The sequence below is a fragment of the Crocodylus siamensis genome, chromosome 1 (assembly GCF_052110815.1).
Source record: "Crocodylus siamensis isolate JL-2025a chromosome 1, ASM5211081v1, whole genome shotgun sequence".
Lineage (NCBI taxonomy): Eukaryota > Metazoa > Chordata > Crocodylia > Crocodylidae > Crocodylus > Crocodylus siamensis.
In genome coordinates this window covers 166772128-166789196 of record NC_143395.1, presented here as the reverse complement: position 1 = coordinate 166789196, position 17069 = coordinate 166772128, and the positions used below count along the sequence as shown (strand labels likewise).

The window sequence follows — 17069 nt, the reverse complement described above, 5'->3', positions numbered from 1 at the left end:
GTGCCCTTCAAGCTTGCAAACATAGGGAGATTTAATGCCATACATGACTTTGGATCCTACATGGATCAATCTTTGCATTGTTCCCAACATCAAAGCAGTGCCTATTCTGTTACGCTTTTTGCTATTGCTGTCCAGATTAATAATGTTAATTTGGTGTTTAGTATTTATTCAAAACCAATACTATCTTTTTTTTAATTGGGCAAAGGAATTCCATAACTGGTACCTTATACAATCAAAATTAGAGGTTTGTTGTGGCAACAATAGAATGCTGGGAAGAGTAGCATTGTTTATGCAGTGCTGCCTCCTAGGTATCTGGTCCAAGCCCTAAGTATTTTAATTGTCCTTTGTGCTGGCAGATCCAGCCTGATCCAACCACTTCCAGCACCCCTAGAAACCAAGTCCTTATTCTGTCCCGCTCCCTTAGCCCACTTCTTGGCCATCATATACTGTATTTACATTTCTCCTCTTCTTCCACAAACAAGTCCCTCCACAATTTATTTAGTCCTGATCAGCTTTCAAGTGCCACCTTTCTAAGAATTTGTATTTAAAAGACTAGTGAACTGGAAGTTTCACTTTACAACCATTATATTTAATGATAACTTCTACCTAGAAAACCAACATGATTTGAGACAACATTCGTGATTTCATCGCTAGTTTTGTGGTTAATGCACTGTATCTGTGTTTAAGTAAAGGCCTGTTGCTTTATAAACCCATAAGAAGCAGAACTTGCTTGCCTGTTTTGAGTAGCCTTTGCTCTAAAGCACTTCCCGTATAAACAGCACTTATTTTTACTAGTGGCTCCAAGCTTGATTTGTGTGCCCCTTTTAATATCTGATGCAAAGCTGGATGTGAAGTGGGCTGAGTTGTTTGTACTTTCCTAATGGTTGAGTAACGAGACCTTTACCCAGGCTCTGAGGCAAAGCATTGAGCTAGAAGCTTTTATTAGAAATCTGCTTAGCATGTTTGTGCAGTGTTACTTGATACTTCCATTGGCAACGATGGATGTCTGATGAATGTGTGGAAAGACCTGCACACTTAAAGGGTAGCTTTTTTCCTTTGGAGGAATGATTAATAGAAGCCTTTGGATAACAAATATGATCAATCCCTGTTTATTTGTTTTTTCCTTTTTTCTCTTGTAGGTGAAGAGTAGAATTTATCAAGGTAGGATTCTTTAGACTCTTCTGTATTCTTGATGCTAAATGCTTAGAAGTTTTGAAAGTACATTACCAAGGACTCGCATTAGTCTTTACTTCCGTTCCAGGAGAACAGTATATCTGAGCTTATTGCATGTGCTAGGGAAGGCCTCCATAAGTTCATGGGGTCACATGTAGTCTGTGGGTCCCTTATGCTTCATATTAAGAAATATGTATTGGTTGTCTGAATTAAGAGGAAGCATTGTGTACCAGAGCTTCTGTTCTCTGCAAGCCATGGATCTATGTTAAGGATAAGGGCAGCCATGAACTCCAGCTTATGCAAATCAATTGAGGGCCTTTTTTTCTGCTGGTAACATGTCAAATGCTGTCCTAAATTGGATGCAATTCAAGTGTGAAGTATTGCTGCTTTTGCTAGAGTTAAATCTGACCTGTTTTGCTGGTTTGTTATTTTGTGCTAGAAAGCTGCATCTTTTGTTCATCATATCTATAAATTCCATGTCAGGTCCTGTCTAGGGGTGTCTGTACACAAGTGTGGAGGCTGCTCCAACACACTGTAATTACAGTATGTTGGAGCAGACTTGATTAACTGAGTCTGCTGGAGCGTGGCAGTTACTGCGCACCAGCAGCCTTCTGCATCTCGTGTATCGAATGAGCTTTAGTTCAGGCATCCCCACCACCATGTTTAAGTGTGGGGATGCTGATACACAAGATGTGGAGGCAATTTACATTCTAAATAAAGCACCCCCCACCCATCCCTGGAGCACATGTAAAAGTGCCATAGGACACTATATATGCTGAGATAAAATACCCTGGATAATGCTTAGTATTGTTTAAGTAGCATAGCAAATGCATATGTAACTTGTCAAAATATGAAATAAAAAGTGATTTCCCCACCCAAAGAGTGTTCATCCAAGCCACTACCTTAATGCCTTCCTTTGTGCCTTCAAGTGAAAGGAGGAGTATAAAGCTGAATGTTAAGCAACTTCAGAGGCTCCCTGAGAACTGTATGTTTATATTAATTCAGCGTACCATTAATTTTTCACATTTTCAAGGGTGCTCAGTGGTTGTAAATATATTAAACCTAGGTTAAATGTTTGACAGTCCTGCTTTTTCCTATTGTGCAGCTTTTACAAATATAGAACAAAAAGTCCTCTTTTAGGGACTGTATCTAGTTTCGTTCTTTCCTAGCATTTCCCTCTGGTTGCCACATGGTTTCTGCAGCAGTCATACAGAACAAAGCAGCTGTGAAAATCTCTTTGCAAGGAGATTCCTGTGCTTTAGATCTAGAGAATCTATTTAATTTCCCTGTACCAGTAATATACCAAGACAGAGAGAAAAACAATAGATCTGGCATAGAGTGGAAAGAGGTGGAAAAGCCAGCACCTGAGTGTTGCAAAGCATTGCTACACTGCATCTTTCTACTTCAAAGTAGGACATTAGAGAGAATGTATACATGTGGCTACTGAAACTGACCGTAGGGTTCCTTTACCAAAAATCTCCTGCATAGGCATGAAGAGATGATGAGTTGGAATTGCAGCCCGTGAGTTAGAGAAGCAGTAATTGATGCTTCATACTCTGCGGGACAGATGTAGAACTGCATTGCAGAAGTATTTTTGCAGGAAGTTGTAGGTTTGGGGAGCTGAAAAGGGAAGAGTTGGAGTTTTTTGACCACTTTGGGAGATGTGGAAGGCAGTTTGGAACTTGGGAGAAGCCTGCTTGCTGGATAGTTCTGCTACAATGATTAGCAGGGAACTAATAGTAACACTTGACATTGGAACGAAGGTAATTTTAGCAAGCTGTTTTAGCTAGTGAGGCAAATTCACCCCTCTCCAGATGATTGCTTCATCACAAATACTTCATCACAGGCTTGTCAAAACCACATTCTCATTTACAAGCTGTCCCTGCTTGTAGTGTTGCCTTTGCTGCCATAAGCACTCTAAACTTTTGTCCTACATCATTTGTTGCACAGTTTCAGTTTCAGTGCAGCTGTGAAAGCCCAGCTGGTAAGGAGCTGGTTACAGTTCTTAAGGTCTAAGGGCAACATAAGTTAGAGCCACAATACAGTTGTAGTGTTCACCAACAGACAGATATCCCCTTGAACACACAACTGCAGCCTTCTTCGGTCATACTTCCTCTGGCAGGGCCATCTCCAGGGACTTGCACAAGAGCCAGGTGTGCCTGCTGTATATCAACCGGCATGTTTTAGTTATGTGTTTCCTGTTGTCTTTAAACTGCCCCAGAATGAACGTGCTCATTCTGTAGGAAAGGGTGACTGTCTTGAGTGGAAAATGATTCCTCAGTGATGGCAGTTCTTAATTTTCTTCCAGGCTGTGGAGTGAAATTGCAAGCTTGTTTGTTTTCTTTTTCTAGTGACTGAAAAGCAACTTGTTGAAAAGATTAAAAATCTCCTACAAGAAAAAACAGAAATTTTAGAAAAGATGTCTGAATATGATCAAAAGGTATTTTGGAACATGTCTGTTTTATGCTTATTACTTTTCTGTTGCTGGCATGACTGTACAGAAAATCAAGCAGTTAATGTTTGGTCATTTTTATGTCATCTGCACTACATATTTCTGTCGATTTGTATCTGTTTCTACAACTAGATAAATGAAGCCAAGGAGTCTGTGAAGGTGGCTCAACAACAGAACACTAGCCTCTCGCATGAAGCTGCAGGGCTTAAGGCAAGGAGCAATTTGCATTTTTTTAATGATATGTATTAAAATAAAATAGCTTGCTTTAACTGGTTATAAATTGTTCCTATTCCAGGACACTATCAAGGAACTTGAAGAAACAAATCATCTGTTAGATGACAAAATGGGAAACTTGAACAAAATGCTAGAAACAGAGAGACAGCAAAATCTGAAAAAACAGGACAAAGTAAGAGCATAGTAATCACTCTTATTTTAACTTCGGCTGTTGGCTAGAGCAGTGGTCATTGTACCTGAAATTTATAGAGAGTAGAAATAAAAAGAGCTGCGTGAACAAAGTCAGAAATGGAACTGAAGTTAGCCTTCTTCCAGAACTCAGATTGAACTAGGATTTGCCTTGGTTTTGCAAAGTTTTCATCGACTATATTCAGATGGTGCCATACTTCCTGGGTTCAGCTGGAAGAAGACATGCTGAAATCTTAGTCTTTTCAGTAATCATCCACACTAAAGTTGTGATATTTGTCTTTACTGTTAGAGCCTTCTATTTGCTGCCATTGATGAGGTTCTGTAAAGGTATGCCTTTGTGGTTCAAGCCACCACCACGCTGGGACAAGCCACCCCTGCTCCTCACATGTCAACTCCTGAGCAAGAAGTAGTGTAATTACATTAGTGTAGCATTGCCAGTAAGCTTGACTCTTTAAGAAGAACTGTGCTAATATGACACTGCTCTTTCTGGCTCAAGAGCTAATGTATGCAAAGTAGGTTTGGCCTGCCTCAGCATGGTGCTGGAGGTTGATGTACTTGAACTCTTAGTCTTGATATTTGACCTTTTGGTAGTTCTGGTATTTTATGGCCAAAACTGTAAAATTTCCCTGAGAAAAATGGTTCTTCTCAGGTTTTGGTATGTCTGAAATATGCTCATAGAAACAGCTGCCTTATACTATATAGCCATATGTGAAGTTGACTTCCATTGCTAAATCTTCCTCGTATCGGTTTTTTTTTAATAAATGTGACAAAAACTCATGTGTCATTGGGTTCATTGGTGTCATTCATTTGGTCAAAAAGAGTGAGTAAGAAGCTTCAACTTTCCTTTCAGGCAAGACATTCTGTCTGAAACTCCTTGGCCTTCAGTAAGGGTCTTAATGAGATCTCAGACAGTTTTTTATTCCTTTGCATCTTGTGTTGCTATATGTTGCTGTCATTTTGCCCAAAGGTTGGCCCTGAAAATCTTGTTTGGTTGTTGTTTTGAGTATTTTATGTATCTTAAAAATACACAGTTAAATAACAAATGAATTAACTTCCAAGTGTCAAGGTAACATGGAGCCATTTTAATTCTTTCTCACATAGATCTTAGAAATGCAGAAGTCTTTGGAGAAACTCCAAGAAGTTATTACGCTGCACTCCGTAGAGCTTACAGAGGTAAACCACAGTCTTGATTCTTCATCTTTTATCATTCAGAAATATGGTTTCTTGTACCAAAAGTGTCTAAATACTAATCTACTAGATTTGGGGGTTATTTTACTTTATATTATTATATTTTATTCTATAAAACACCACAGTTTCTCAAAATTCCAGTCTTTAAATTACATGGCTTCAGGCTTTAATTGAGAATTATTTACCTTTTTTTTTTAAGGTGCAGGTAGCTCTTAATGAAGCCAAATTAAGTGAAGAAAAAGTGAAATCCGAACTTCGTCATGTTCAAGAAGAGAATGGTAGACTCAAAAAGAGGAAGGAACAAGTAAGTATTTTGGGGTTGCTGACTGTTTTTTCCCCCGTGTGTACTGTAAAATATTGTAGACTGTAAACAATTTAATATTTTAAAAGAGTGGGAGAGAATGTTCTACATCAGTTTCTCTTGCGATTGCAGGGTTTCATGTGGACAAATGTAGAATAAACCAGCAGTGTTTTTAAGTAAATTCCCACAAATCTTAAATTTTTCCTTTTCAAGTGCTGTTTCTATGCTGACATGCCAAATCTTTCTCAGTTGTGTTCTCCCAGAAGAACACTTCTTGCTATTCTTTTAATACCAATATCTTATTTTGAGTGGACCATTCTCACATGATCCAAATGAACTCAAACCTTTTGGTATCTAATTAGCCCAGACTGAGAGATGTTTTTAGAATACTGCCAACGATGATTCCAATTTGTTATGCAGCTTTTGTAATGAACCAGTTCCTGTATTGATGGTCACCTCTGTTCAGGGACTGATGATTCAGATGTTAACGTTGTTTAGGGATGAGACTGCGTGAAGTCTTAGGGAAGATTTGCCACTTTCTAGAGAGAAACCCAAGTGACCATGTTTCCTGTGGCCGGATGGTAGAAGCTTCTCTATTGTTTCTGTGTCTTTGGTATTTGGAATTAGCACAGGAATAATTGGTGTGCAACTAGAATGCCAGTAACCTGCTTTTAGCTTCTAATATTTTTGAAGGAGATGAGCAGTTTAACCCTAGTGCTGAATGTTAGATGGGTAAAGAAATATTACATCTGCACAACTACATGACAATTAAAAGTTGCAGAAAGTTTTCTAATGCACAAACTTACTAGTCCAGCAATAATCTATTCTTTTGTCTAGTCAAGGGCAAGTTAATTTTAATGCTGTCTTTTCACTGGTGACCAGTGGGCAATAAGGAAGCTTTTGATTTATAGACTTATTATGTAGTATACTAAAATAAAGCCTGAAATCCCATTTTTCTTGTTGCGTTTTCAGCTGCTACAAGAAGCAGAAGGCTGGAGTGAGAGGCATGCTGAACTCAGTGAGCAGATCAAACTATATCAAAAGTCTCAAAAGGACATTGAAGAAGCACTTGCCTACAAAGAAAATGAAATTGAAGTAAGTTCTTGCTAACAAAATAACCATTTCAAGTGTTCTGTGTGCTTTGAATGATCAAATTATTTACAAAAAGTGGAAATGTGTTCTATTTAATGTTCCTTTTTAATTTTTTGATTAGGTTTTGACTAACTGCATTATGCAGTTGAAGCAGTTGGATATGGATTCTGAGTCTGAGGCCAAAAAAGGTGGAGAAGGAAATGGATGGGATGCAGGAGATGATTTGGCCAATGGAGAGCTGCCAGGTACAGAAATCTAAACGGCTGGCTTATGTGTGCCATATGTAAGCATACTGATAATGAGGAGTCATATTGCATAAGAATGTGCAGAATTCATGCCAGTTAAGAAACAGCGAGTTATAAGCACTTGCATTATGCTTGAAGCTGTCTTGTAATTTCAGGGGGAAATTATAGATTCATAGATGCTAGGGTCAGAAGGGACCTCAATAGATCATCGAGTCTGACCCCCTGGATAGGCAGGAAAGTGTGCTGGGTTCAGATGACCCCAGCCAGATGCCTATCTAACCTCCTCTTGAAGGGCCCCAGGGTAGGGGAGAGCACCATCTCCTTTGGGAGCTCATTCCAGATTTTGGCCACTCTGACTGTGAAGAAGTTCTTCCTAATGTCCAGTCTAAATCTGCTCTCTGCTAGCTTATGGCCATTATTTCTTGTAACCCCCCAGGGGCGCCTTGGTGAGTAGAGCCTCACCAATTCCCTTCTGTGCCCCCATGATGAATTTATAGGCAGCCACAAGGTCGCTTCTCAACCTTCTCTTGTGGAGGCTGAAGAGGTCCAAGTGCCCTAGTCTCGGCTTGGTCTGTAAGCCCTTAACCATACGAGTGGCCCTTCTCTGGACCCTCTCCAGGTTATCCACATCCCTCTTGAAGAGTGGCGCCTAAAACTGGGTGCAGTATTCCAACTGCAGTCTGACCAGCACCCAGTAGAGGGGACGTATCACCTCCTTGGTTCTGTTTGTAATCTGCTGATGCATGATAAAGTGCAGTTAGCTTTGCTGATGACTTTGTCACACTGACGACTTATGTTCATCTTGGAGTCCACTAGGACTCCGAGATCCCTTTCTGCTTCTGTGCTGCTGAGCAGGTCATTTCCTAGGCAGTAGGTGCACTGGACATTTTTCCTCCCTAGGTGCAGCACTTTGCGATTTAACAAGGAGAAATGCATTCTATTGTTTTCTGCCAATTTGTCCAACCTGTCCAGGTCTGCCTGTAGTTGTTTCCTGCCCTCCAGTGTGTCCACTTCTCCCCACAGTTTTGTATCACCCGCACACTTGGACAGAGTATACTTCGCTCCCTCGTCCAAGTCACTGATGAAGACATTGAAGAGTATCGGTCCAAGGACCGAGCCCTGTGGGACCCCACTGCTCATGTCCTTCCAGGTCGATACTGACCCGTCCACCACCACTCTCTGGGTATGACCCTCTAGCCAATTTGCCACCCACTGGACTGTGTAATCATCCGTCACAGCCTCTTAATTTGTTCGCCAGTATGGGGTGGGATACTGTATCGAAGGCTTTCTGGAAGTCTAAGGATATCTACCCCTACTCCTTCATCCAGGTGTCTAACCTGGTGATAAAAAGAGACTAGATTAGTCAGGCATGATCTACCTGCTATGAACCCGTGCTGGTTTCCCCTCAGCATAATTTTTCCTGCTGGGCTCTCACATATATGAGCCTTAATAATTTTTTCAAAGACTTTACCAAGGATGGAGGTGAGATTGACTGGCCTGTAGTTGCTTGGATCCTCCTCCTTCCCTTTCTTGAAAATAAGGACCACAGTGGCCCTTTTCCGGTCCCCTGGGGCCTGGCCCACGCGCCATGAGTGCCAGTGGCTGTGCAATGACATCAGCCAGTGCCTTCAGTACCCTCGGATGGAGCTCACCTGGGCCTGCCAACTTAGTGCAGTCACTTGGAAGGACTGGATGCATTTATCTCAGGGTCAATGCGTGGTGGTCTGGCACCCTGCTGTTGTCTCTACGATCCCATTGTGAGACTTGTCTTACCCCTTGTTTAGGAACACGGAGGCAAAGAACTCATTGAGGAGTTCAGCCTTGTCCCCCCTGCCTGTTCAGTAGTGGTCCTATACCACCCTGGGCCTTCCTTTTACTCCCTATATATCTGAAAAACAATTTTTTATTATCATTGGTCAGTTCACAGTTTGCAGTAGCTGTATGCCAGACCATATTGCTAGAGCTAGGATATTAAGATTAATAATTCATACTCTTCAGAAAACCAAGGTTCTCCACCTTTGCATTGCTACACTGCATTTATTTCTAATATGGGGCATTTCAACATACAGCAGACCTGTAAATGGCTCATTTGGGTTACCATTTTGACTTTTATCCATTCACAACAGTTTCAGTACATAGTATCCATATCCTTAATCATTCCTTGACATTTTATCCGTGATGTCTTATACCATTAGAACTGTGGAACTCTAAACTGCTGGATGTTAAGAAAAGCAATTTTCTTCAGTAGCAGCTACTAACTTTGTGTTTAGCATTTAAGTATGTGTGGTAGGACAGGAAGTCAGAACCTAGGACTTCTCTGGATCAGTGGAAAAGGCCCTTAGGAACTAGTAAATGTGTTCCAAATGCTGGCTATAGGATAGTGATAATGAAGAAATGGATAATGAGAAAGAAGAGATGGAAGAATCTGATGTTAAAAGACTTTTTTCAACATTACCTGAGAACCTATATTGTTACTGAAGCTAAGGATATCAGTTAAATGTGAAGTTAGACTAGGCTAAATCAGCAACTGGAAGGAGGAAATGAAAAATATTAACTAAACAAAATCATTATTGGAAAAAAAAATGGGATGTTTGAAAGGACTAGGATATATGTGACTGACAATGGAAGTTTGAGAAATATTTTAAGTAAGCTGTAGAATGTACTAACTGCAAACTTTTTGTAAAGTTAAGCTGTTCATAGGTGCCACGCACATTAGCAGGTTTGATGTGGTAGCTCACGTACTTTAAATAATCAGAATAAAATACCACAAAAAAGGTGGTGCTTTGAAACTTGGGATTTAATATGAAGTTTGTCCTTTGGTTTCTGTCAGAGTCCATCCTCATCACTGTCTGGGTTGCTTGATTAACCATACTTTAAGACGATTTACTAATTTTAAAAATTAGTTTTATGTTATGATTTTATTCAAATCATAATATTGCAACAACAAGAATAATAACGATTATTATGGTGGTGGTGGTGGTTGTTATTAACAACAACAGCAGACATTTTTAATAACTATTTTCTGCAAGTTCTTTAAATATGAGCATTGCTGTACTCCAATCTTTCAGGGTCCTCAATGTAGAGTTTTCAACTGAGCTATTTCAGAGGTACTAGGTCAGTAAACAATAGGACAAGCAGCTGAATTAGCAACACACGGGGGGGTGGGGGCGTAACTCTACCAGAAAACATACAACAAGAAAACAAAATTATTTTTCTCTTGTAGATAACCGGGGTGAGAAGATGAAGAATCAGATTAAGCAGATGATGGATGTTTCCAGGGTATACCTCATTAAATTGTCTAAAATACTGCCACGTTTTCATTTAGGTCTAGGTCTATAAAATACTCCTGTTTCCAATTCTGCAGGTTAGAACAATGTTATCTATAGTTGAAGAAGATAGAAATCTCTTACAGTCCAAGCTGAGTGATGAAATAACAGCCAGACATGAGCTAGAAGGTAGGTTCAACAAAAGAACTACTTTAGTACAAAATACTGTCTGTGATGTAGAAATGGATGATAAAACACCCCTTTATGTGGTTTAGTATGTTTGCTTGGTGGTGGTTTCTGTTGCTCATGTGTGTTTTTTTGTTTGCAGAGCAAATAAAAAAACTAGAACATGATTCCTGTTCACTACAGACAGCCAAAAGTCGACTTGAAAATGATTGTAAAACTTTACAGCAAAAAGTAGAGATTCTCAATGAGCTCTATCAGCAGAAAGAGATGGCACTTCAAAAGTAAGCCTTAAATTCCCTTTCTACAAGGTTCACTAGGGTGGTTACTGTTTCCCATTCTTCCTTTTTTTTTTTTTACGATAGATTATTTAACTCCTTTGCTCTGCTTGCGTTTTGATTATTCTTCATATAAAAGCTTAGGCTCTTATGGAATGGCAGCAACAGTTGGTGTGCCGGTAAGGTTGAACCTAGCCAGTTTTTAAACCAGTGATTCTTAACCAGGGGGCACCCTGGAGTGCCTTGATCCTTTCCAGGGTTGATTTGCTTGCCTTTCTTGGAAGGTTGTGAATATTCTGGCCCACTGTAGTTCTTTTCTTATACTTTTTTACTAATCTTGTCTTCACCGTGGATGTGGCCATGTTTCCAGATTTCATCTGTATGCCCTAGTAGAGGGGTGGCCAACCTGCTACAAATGGCACAGGCAGCAGGACAGAGCAGGAAAAGGTCAGGCAGTACAATAGAAAGTAGGATGGAAAGCAGAGCAGGCAGAATGCAGAGCAGCAGATTGGACAGGGGAGGGGTATCAGAGTGGCACTTGAGGTTGGTGCAGCGCTAAGTTTTGGCACGCTTGCCAAAAAGGTTTGCCTCCACTGCTCTGGGATGTGTAGTATGGTGAAGTAATATGTTTTTTCTTTGCAGGAAGCTGACTCAAGAGGAATACGAACGTCAGGAGAAGGAGCAGAAATTGTCTGCTGCAGATGAAAAAGCAGTGTTGGCTGTTGAGGAAGTGAAAGTTTACAAGTAATTTTCAGCTTTTATAGTTATATCCTAACTTTGGATATTGGGGAAACTTAATTTAACCTGTCATTTTACAGGCAAAGAATTCAGGAAATGGAGGAAGAATTGCAAAAAACAGAGAGATCTTACAAAAACCAAGTAAGTTGTTCCTACCCACTGGTTTTTGGTCACTGTTGGCTTTCTGTGTCATTGTGACACATGTTGATGTCTAGGATCACTTAAGTATCAGTCAAGCTAACTCGCCTTTCTTTTTTAATAACTGTCAGATTGCTACTCATGAGAAGAAGGCCCATGACAATTGGGTAAGGAGGTTTTGTTTGTTTTTTTCTGAGGGGGCGCATTGTTTTGTTTTGCTTTTTCTGACTTTTTACTATGTTTCCTAAGTTGTCAGACTTACTCTGCAGTTTGCTGTTTAAATATATTTAGTTTCAAGTAATTCAAACTTTGGGTTGCTGTCATTCTGTTTCTCAGTGTCCTCAGCTTCCTCTCTACATGCTTTTCTTTTTTCTCCCAAATAGCTCATTGCACGCTCTGCAGAGAGAGCTTTGGCAGAAGAAAAGAGAGAAGCAGCCAATCTGAGACAAAAGTAAGCATGTAACAAGCTATTCACAGCCCAGTCCAGTATGTTCAGCAATGTTCAGTCCAAGAAGGAAGAAACTCTATTGGAAAACAGATGCTACCCACATTATCTGAAATTCTGAGATGCATATTTTTTTTAATTTACTTAACTATTATATTCTTAATTGAAAGGTTAAACTTTTTAGGGGCTAGGATACCTTAACAGCATTACACTGTAACAAAGTATAGTTAGAATAACTGTTTGAACTCAGGTGCTTTATTCTTTTTTATTAGATTAATAGAAGTGAATGAAAAAATCGCAATGCTTCAAAGGCCATTAATTGTAAAACCAACTCCTGGCAGACCTGACCGTCAAGTCCCACCACGAAGAGGTAAATATTGTTCTTTCCCTATAGGTATTGAAGTCCTGGGCCTGTTAAACATTTGTAGAGTAACATGAACTTTGAAATCATGGAGAGTATTGTTCCACCTATTATGCAGGTCCACTAAGCCGAGATGGCTCTTTTGGGCCATCGCCTGTCAGTGGTGGAGCTCCTTCTCCACCCATGATAGAAGTTCCTGTACGGCCTCTCTCTGCTTCTCGAAGGGAAGGTCCAAGAGGTGAATTTGGTAAGTAGTGTCACTTCTTTCTTCAGGGATGCTTTGAGTTGTAGGAATGCTGAAATGTAACATCTGCTCTCACTCTGGCCTCAGTTAGCTTGTGCCTCTGTTCCTGTCAGCAGACCTCAGAGGTGCAGAAAATGGATTTGTGATGGAAACTACTTGGAGGGCTTAAATATTGCCTCTTACAGGTGCTTATTGTCCCAGGAAAATGTTACTAGTGAACTGAGAGGGAGCCTAGGTCAAACATGCAAATATGTCAAACGCCTTTCTTTAGACAGGCTGAGGGGCATTTTGTACAGAAATGGATTTTGTCACTTATCCTTTTTAAATTACATTTATTTCCCCTTTTGAAAGTCTTTGGATACAACTTGTGCTGTCAGAATGATAGTCTGGAATGTCCCTACCAAAACAAAAAATGCCAAGAAACCCATCCAGAACCAGCTTCCAGACTCATCTCAATCTTTATTTTTAGCTCTGCAGGTTATCTTTCTTATGCAAGTTAGTCCAAGTATAAATTGTTTAAAGTTATCAATATTATTGAGACTACAAGTTCCCTGGCAAGAGCAATGATTTTAGTAGACTTGGTTTTAGCTAGCAATCCAAGTTTTGCCTGTTCAGTGTTGTCATGGATGCTTGTAAATGTATCTGTATACCCAGAACAAGTTTTGTGCAGGTGAAAATGGTGGAAAGTGCTGGCTCTGTTCACGTGTACTTTAGGGCCACTTTAAAAAGCGACAGTCAACTTGATGTAACATTATGCGTTACTTCATAAGGAAACACTTTGCAATCTGCTTATTTTTGGTGGTTCTGATGTGTCGGTCAACTAAGTTTTTTGCGTTTCCTCTGCTGGGTCGCTGGGGAGAATATAGGATTAGCCTCTTGGTATTAAAGGGTTGAAGAAGAAACTGCCTCAAGTTTTCACTCTTTCCCTAGTGGTAATAATGAGAGGTATGGTAAATAGATGTGGATGTTTGTTGTATAATAAATTGAACAAACAAGCATGTGCCTCATGCATGTTTCCCTTTAAGGCACCATGGTAGATGGTCCTCCAGCACCAAGGAGGCCACCAGAGTTATCTGGAAGAATGTCTGCTCCAGGTGAGTTACACAGGCTGCAACCACGTAGCAGTCCAGTCTGTCAACCATGTCACTGGTTACTCAACAGTGAATTTGATAGACCATGCTCCTCTTCCAAATGTAGCAGTACAGTAACATGGAACTTGGGCTGTTTTTCCAGATCTTGGCCCTGCGGTAGCAGCCTTGATCAGCAGTGGGCCCAGAACCTCCTCGCCCTCCACAGCATTGGATGGAGTGGTAAGATGAGAACTCCTTTGTTCAGCTGAGAGAATAGTTTGGGTAGTATTTGTGTCACATGCCATACTTGCTATTTCTTAACTGTATCATGTTCTGTTCTGTCTGTATCCTGCTCCCTGTCATTATTTATCACCAAAAAAGCAAAACTGTCCCAAAGAGTCTGAAGTCCCTTATGTATCTTCTGCTCCATCCTCATCTCCTGAAACAGATGCAGTGAGTACTTAAGAGGCTGGATGCGGTGCTGGTTTTTTTACTCCCTGCTTTGACTGGAGAATGGAATAAAGGGCATGGTGTTCTAAACTTCTGTATGCTCTGCAGAACTAACCATGGGTTGTACCTCTGTGTAAATGTTTATTTTAACATGCACTTAGAGACACAGAACCACTATCTGATTACATAGCAGATGTTTTACCTATGTTGCAGCCTTAAGGACTGCATGCAGACACTTACATTAAGGGTGAATAATCTTATGAAATCTTGTATCTGTGGTGTCAGGGACCTTATATACATTCCTAATATAGTATATAAGGCTCCAGGCCTCCTCTTAAGTGCCATAGGAACACTGCCATATAACTTCAGGGTCATTTTAAAAGTACTGGGAGTTAATTGGATTGTGTCCTAGAGTAGACACTATCATCTCAAAGGCATGTGTGCAGTCCTGAGTGGACTAACCAGTATGCATCCACCTTTGGAGGCTGTATATTGCATAGGGGAACTAGGAGTCCTGGCAACTTGTCCTTTGCTGTTTGCTTCTAACTCTGGGCATTTTGGGGTAGAGATTTTACTGTTTTGTTACAATTTTGTGCATTCAAGATTCAAACCACTTTTGCACAGGCTAATCCAGGGCTGAAGGGTCCTCCATCTTTCTCTGGAATTGGGAATTCACCCATAATGAATGCTCCGGTGACTGGACCTCTACCACCGCCAGTTAAATTTGGACCACCACCTTCTCTGCGTGGACACTATGGGCCTCGACCCCTTCCTCTGCCCTTAGGTATGCATGCACTGCCTTGTGCTGGAGTTGGACTTTCTCTGGCCCTGCCCTTTTCCTTAGCAATAGTACCTCCTTCCCATCCTCCTCCAACAGTGAGAAACCTTTTTAAATGCATCTTTAAGGGTCCTGCTTTCACCTCAATTACTTTGCTGCCCAAGAGTGATGTGGCAGTTGAAAATGTAAAAGGAAACTAGCTGGCAAAAAAGCCATCAGGATGGAAGTTATAGCCTGCAATGCATATGCGTGCATTCTCTTTTATGTATAATTCCACACTTTCTGAAGATGTCAGGCTAAAATTGGAAAGAATATGTGCATGAAATCCTGCTGCCCTCATCCCCAACAAGTGCAATGAGGGGCAGTCAGTACCTTAATGGATTTTAAGTGCTGGTTCAACTATTCAGACTTTTCCTTTCCTTCTAGTTCGTGGTCCTCTTCCACCACCTCCAGCTTCAAGGGACTACATACCTGGCCCACCAGGAATGAGAGAACTGCCTCCTGGTCCTCTGCCACCTCCGGATCCAAGAGGATATATACGTGGACCCCCTCCTTTCAGACCATTGGGCCCTCTTGGCCCAAGAGATTATCCTCCTGGCCCACGGTTACCCCTACACCCACATGGTCCAAGGGACTATCCACCACTTCCTCCAAACAGAGACCTGCCTCCAGCTGGACCTAGAGACTACCCACCAGGCTCTCTGCGTCCACCATCGCCAGCAGGCTCAAGGGACTACACACAACCCCCAGAACAGAAACCTTAACTTGCATTTCTGGCCAGCAGCTCGTTGGAATAGACTCTAGCACCTTTCTGCCAGTGAGACTTCTCAGTAGCTTCAAAGGAGAACTACCTTTTAATTTGGCCTTAGACTTGGTTTCAGTATAGTACAATACTTGGAGGATGGATTTCCCCTGTTGCTCCCAACATTTAATATGCATTTATGATCACTTTTAAACTTGGCCTGCAAGAATCATTTTGTGATAGACTTGAACCTGCTTCTTACAGCTGTGGGCCACCTGCAGCTCTAAATGTGCAATACAAAAGTACCTGTGTGGCTGGTTTTAATTAAATGTAACCTATGTAACCAGTTGGTGATGACTTAATTTCATGAAATATGTAATCAGAATGTTTCCTGTGGAAATAACTTTTTAAGTAAAATGCTACCCTATCTGCCTTCTCCATCACATTATTAACCTGCAGTTACTGTAGACCAGTGACTTACATACAGAGTATACATATTTTTCAGGTGGCTGATCTTTGATCGGGTGCACAAAACACGCTGTACTCAGAAGATTCTAATAAAGACAGCACAATGGCTTTTGCTACCCTTTGAAGATTTTATTCTAGCCCCAAGTTAATTGCTGCTGGTGGAGACACTGATTCATTAACTGGAGCATAAGTGTAACTTCATCCAGGTGGCTTGTATCTCAAATACCTTAAACTCCTCAGGTTCAAGAGATAAGCCTATTTTGTAAGCAAGGCTAAATATGAATTACATAACTTGTTTTACAGTAAGAATCTAGATCCAGGTCAATTACTGTCAAGAGAACCTCTATATTTGCTTACATATTGCCTTCCATTTTCAGATCATGTCCCTTCTCATCATCAGCTAATATCTGCCATTGTAAAGAAAAAAAGCTAGTTAGCCACTGATACATGTCACAACTGCGTTATAATGTTAGTGGTAGTTGACAGCACTTAAAAAGCTAATGTGTTTGCAAGAGAGCTATAGGTTTTGAAGCTTCTGTGAGATGCACAAATACAAGGAGACTGGAAATTGGAACTTAGTTAACAAGCTGTTTATAAAGTGTGGTGTCCCTTAACTGCTGCCTCTAGCCCTAAGGCTGCTGGCCGTCACCTGTGCCCATGAGGATACCCAAAAGAAGTCTGTAGTCATACAGCTAAGTAGCTAGATGTGCAGCACTTTGTTTTAAACAAAGGCAACTGAAAAAGAAAGCAGAACTTCACACTTGGAATATTTGCCACTGTCTCTAAAGCTCTACATCAGTAAGCTTTACTTCGTTCCAGGTTGTTGTAGGCCAAAACTTGATGAACAAAAAGCAACAGACCAGACTGCTTCAGTTCAGTTTTATATACTTAAAAAAATTGGGATTTCACTTGACAATGAAAGGGTGAGGATCAATGTTACTTTACTTTCTTATTTAAAATGTGTATTTCAACATGGTCAGTAAGTAGTACTGGCTGTCTGGCTGCACTGAGTAGCAAGTTTCAGTCCTTTGTTT

The 17069-nt window shown here is 40.7% G+C and overlaps 1 protein-coding gene across 2 annotated transcripts in view; it reads left to right on the top strand.

Annotated features, from left to right (window-relative positions):
* The window catches only part of MIA3 (MIA SH3 domain ER export factor 3), a 35903-nt gene extending 19907 nt beyond the window's left edge, over positions 1-15996 (top strand). The window contains exons 8-29 of one of the 2 annotated variants that reach the window (XM_090048403.1): positions 1140-1161; positions 3525-3613; positions 3758-3835; positions 3921-4031; positions 5150-5221; positions 5436-5540; positions 6510-6632; positions 6751-6874; positions 10098-10153; positions 10239-10329; positions 10469-10607; positions 11244-11345; positions 11420-11480; positions 11609-11644; positions 11861-11928; positions 12195-12292; positions 12402-12530; positions 13553-13621; positions 13761-13837; positions 13979-14050; positions 14672-14831; positions 15252-15996. In XM_090048403.1, the coding sequence (XP_089904529.1) occupies positions 1140-1161; positions 3525-3613; positions 3758-3835; positions 3921-4031; positions 5150-5221; positions 5436-5540; positions 6510-6632; positions 6751-6874; positions 10098-10153; positions 10239-10329; positions 10469-10607; positions 11244-11345; positions 11420-11480; positions 11609-11644; positions 11861-11928; positions 12195-12292; positions 12402-12530; positions 13553-13621; positions 13761-13837; positions 13979-14050; positions 14672-14831; positions 15252-15589 (2220 nt within the window). In that variant the 3' untranslated portion in view covers positions 15590-15996. The remainder of the gene's footprint in view (positions 1-1139; positions 1162-3524; positions 3614-3757; positions 3836-3920; positions 4032-5149; positions 5222-5435; positions 5541-6509; positions 6633-6750; positions 6875-10097; positions 10154-10238; positions 10330-10468; positions 10608-11243; positions 11346-11419; positions 11481-11608; positions 11645-11860; positions 11929-12194; positions 12293-12401; positions 12531-13552; positions 13622-13760; positions 13838-13978; positions 14051-14671; positions 14832-15251) is intronic. The other variant, XM_090048410.1, reaches the window with a different exon arrangement.
* Positions 15997-17069: the final 1073 nt, after the last annotated feature.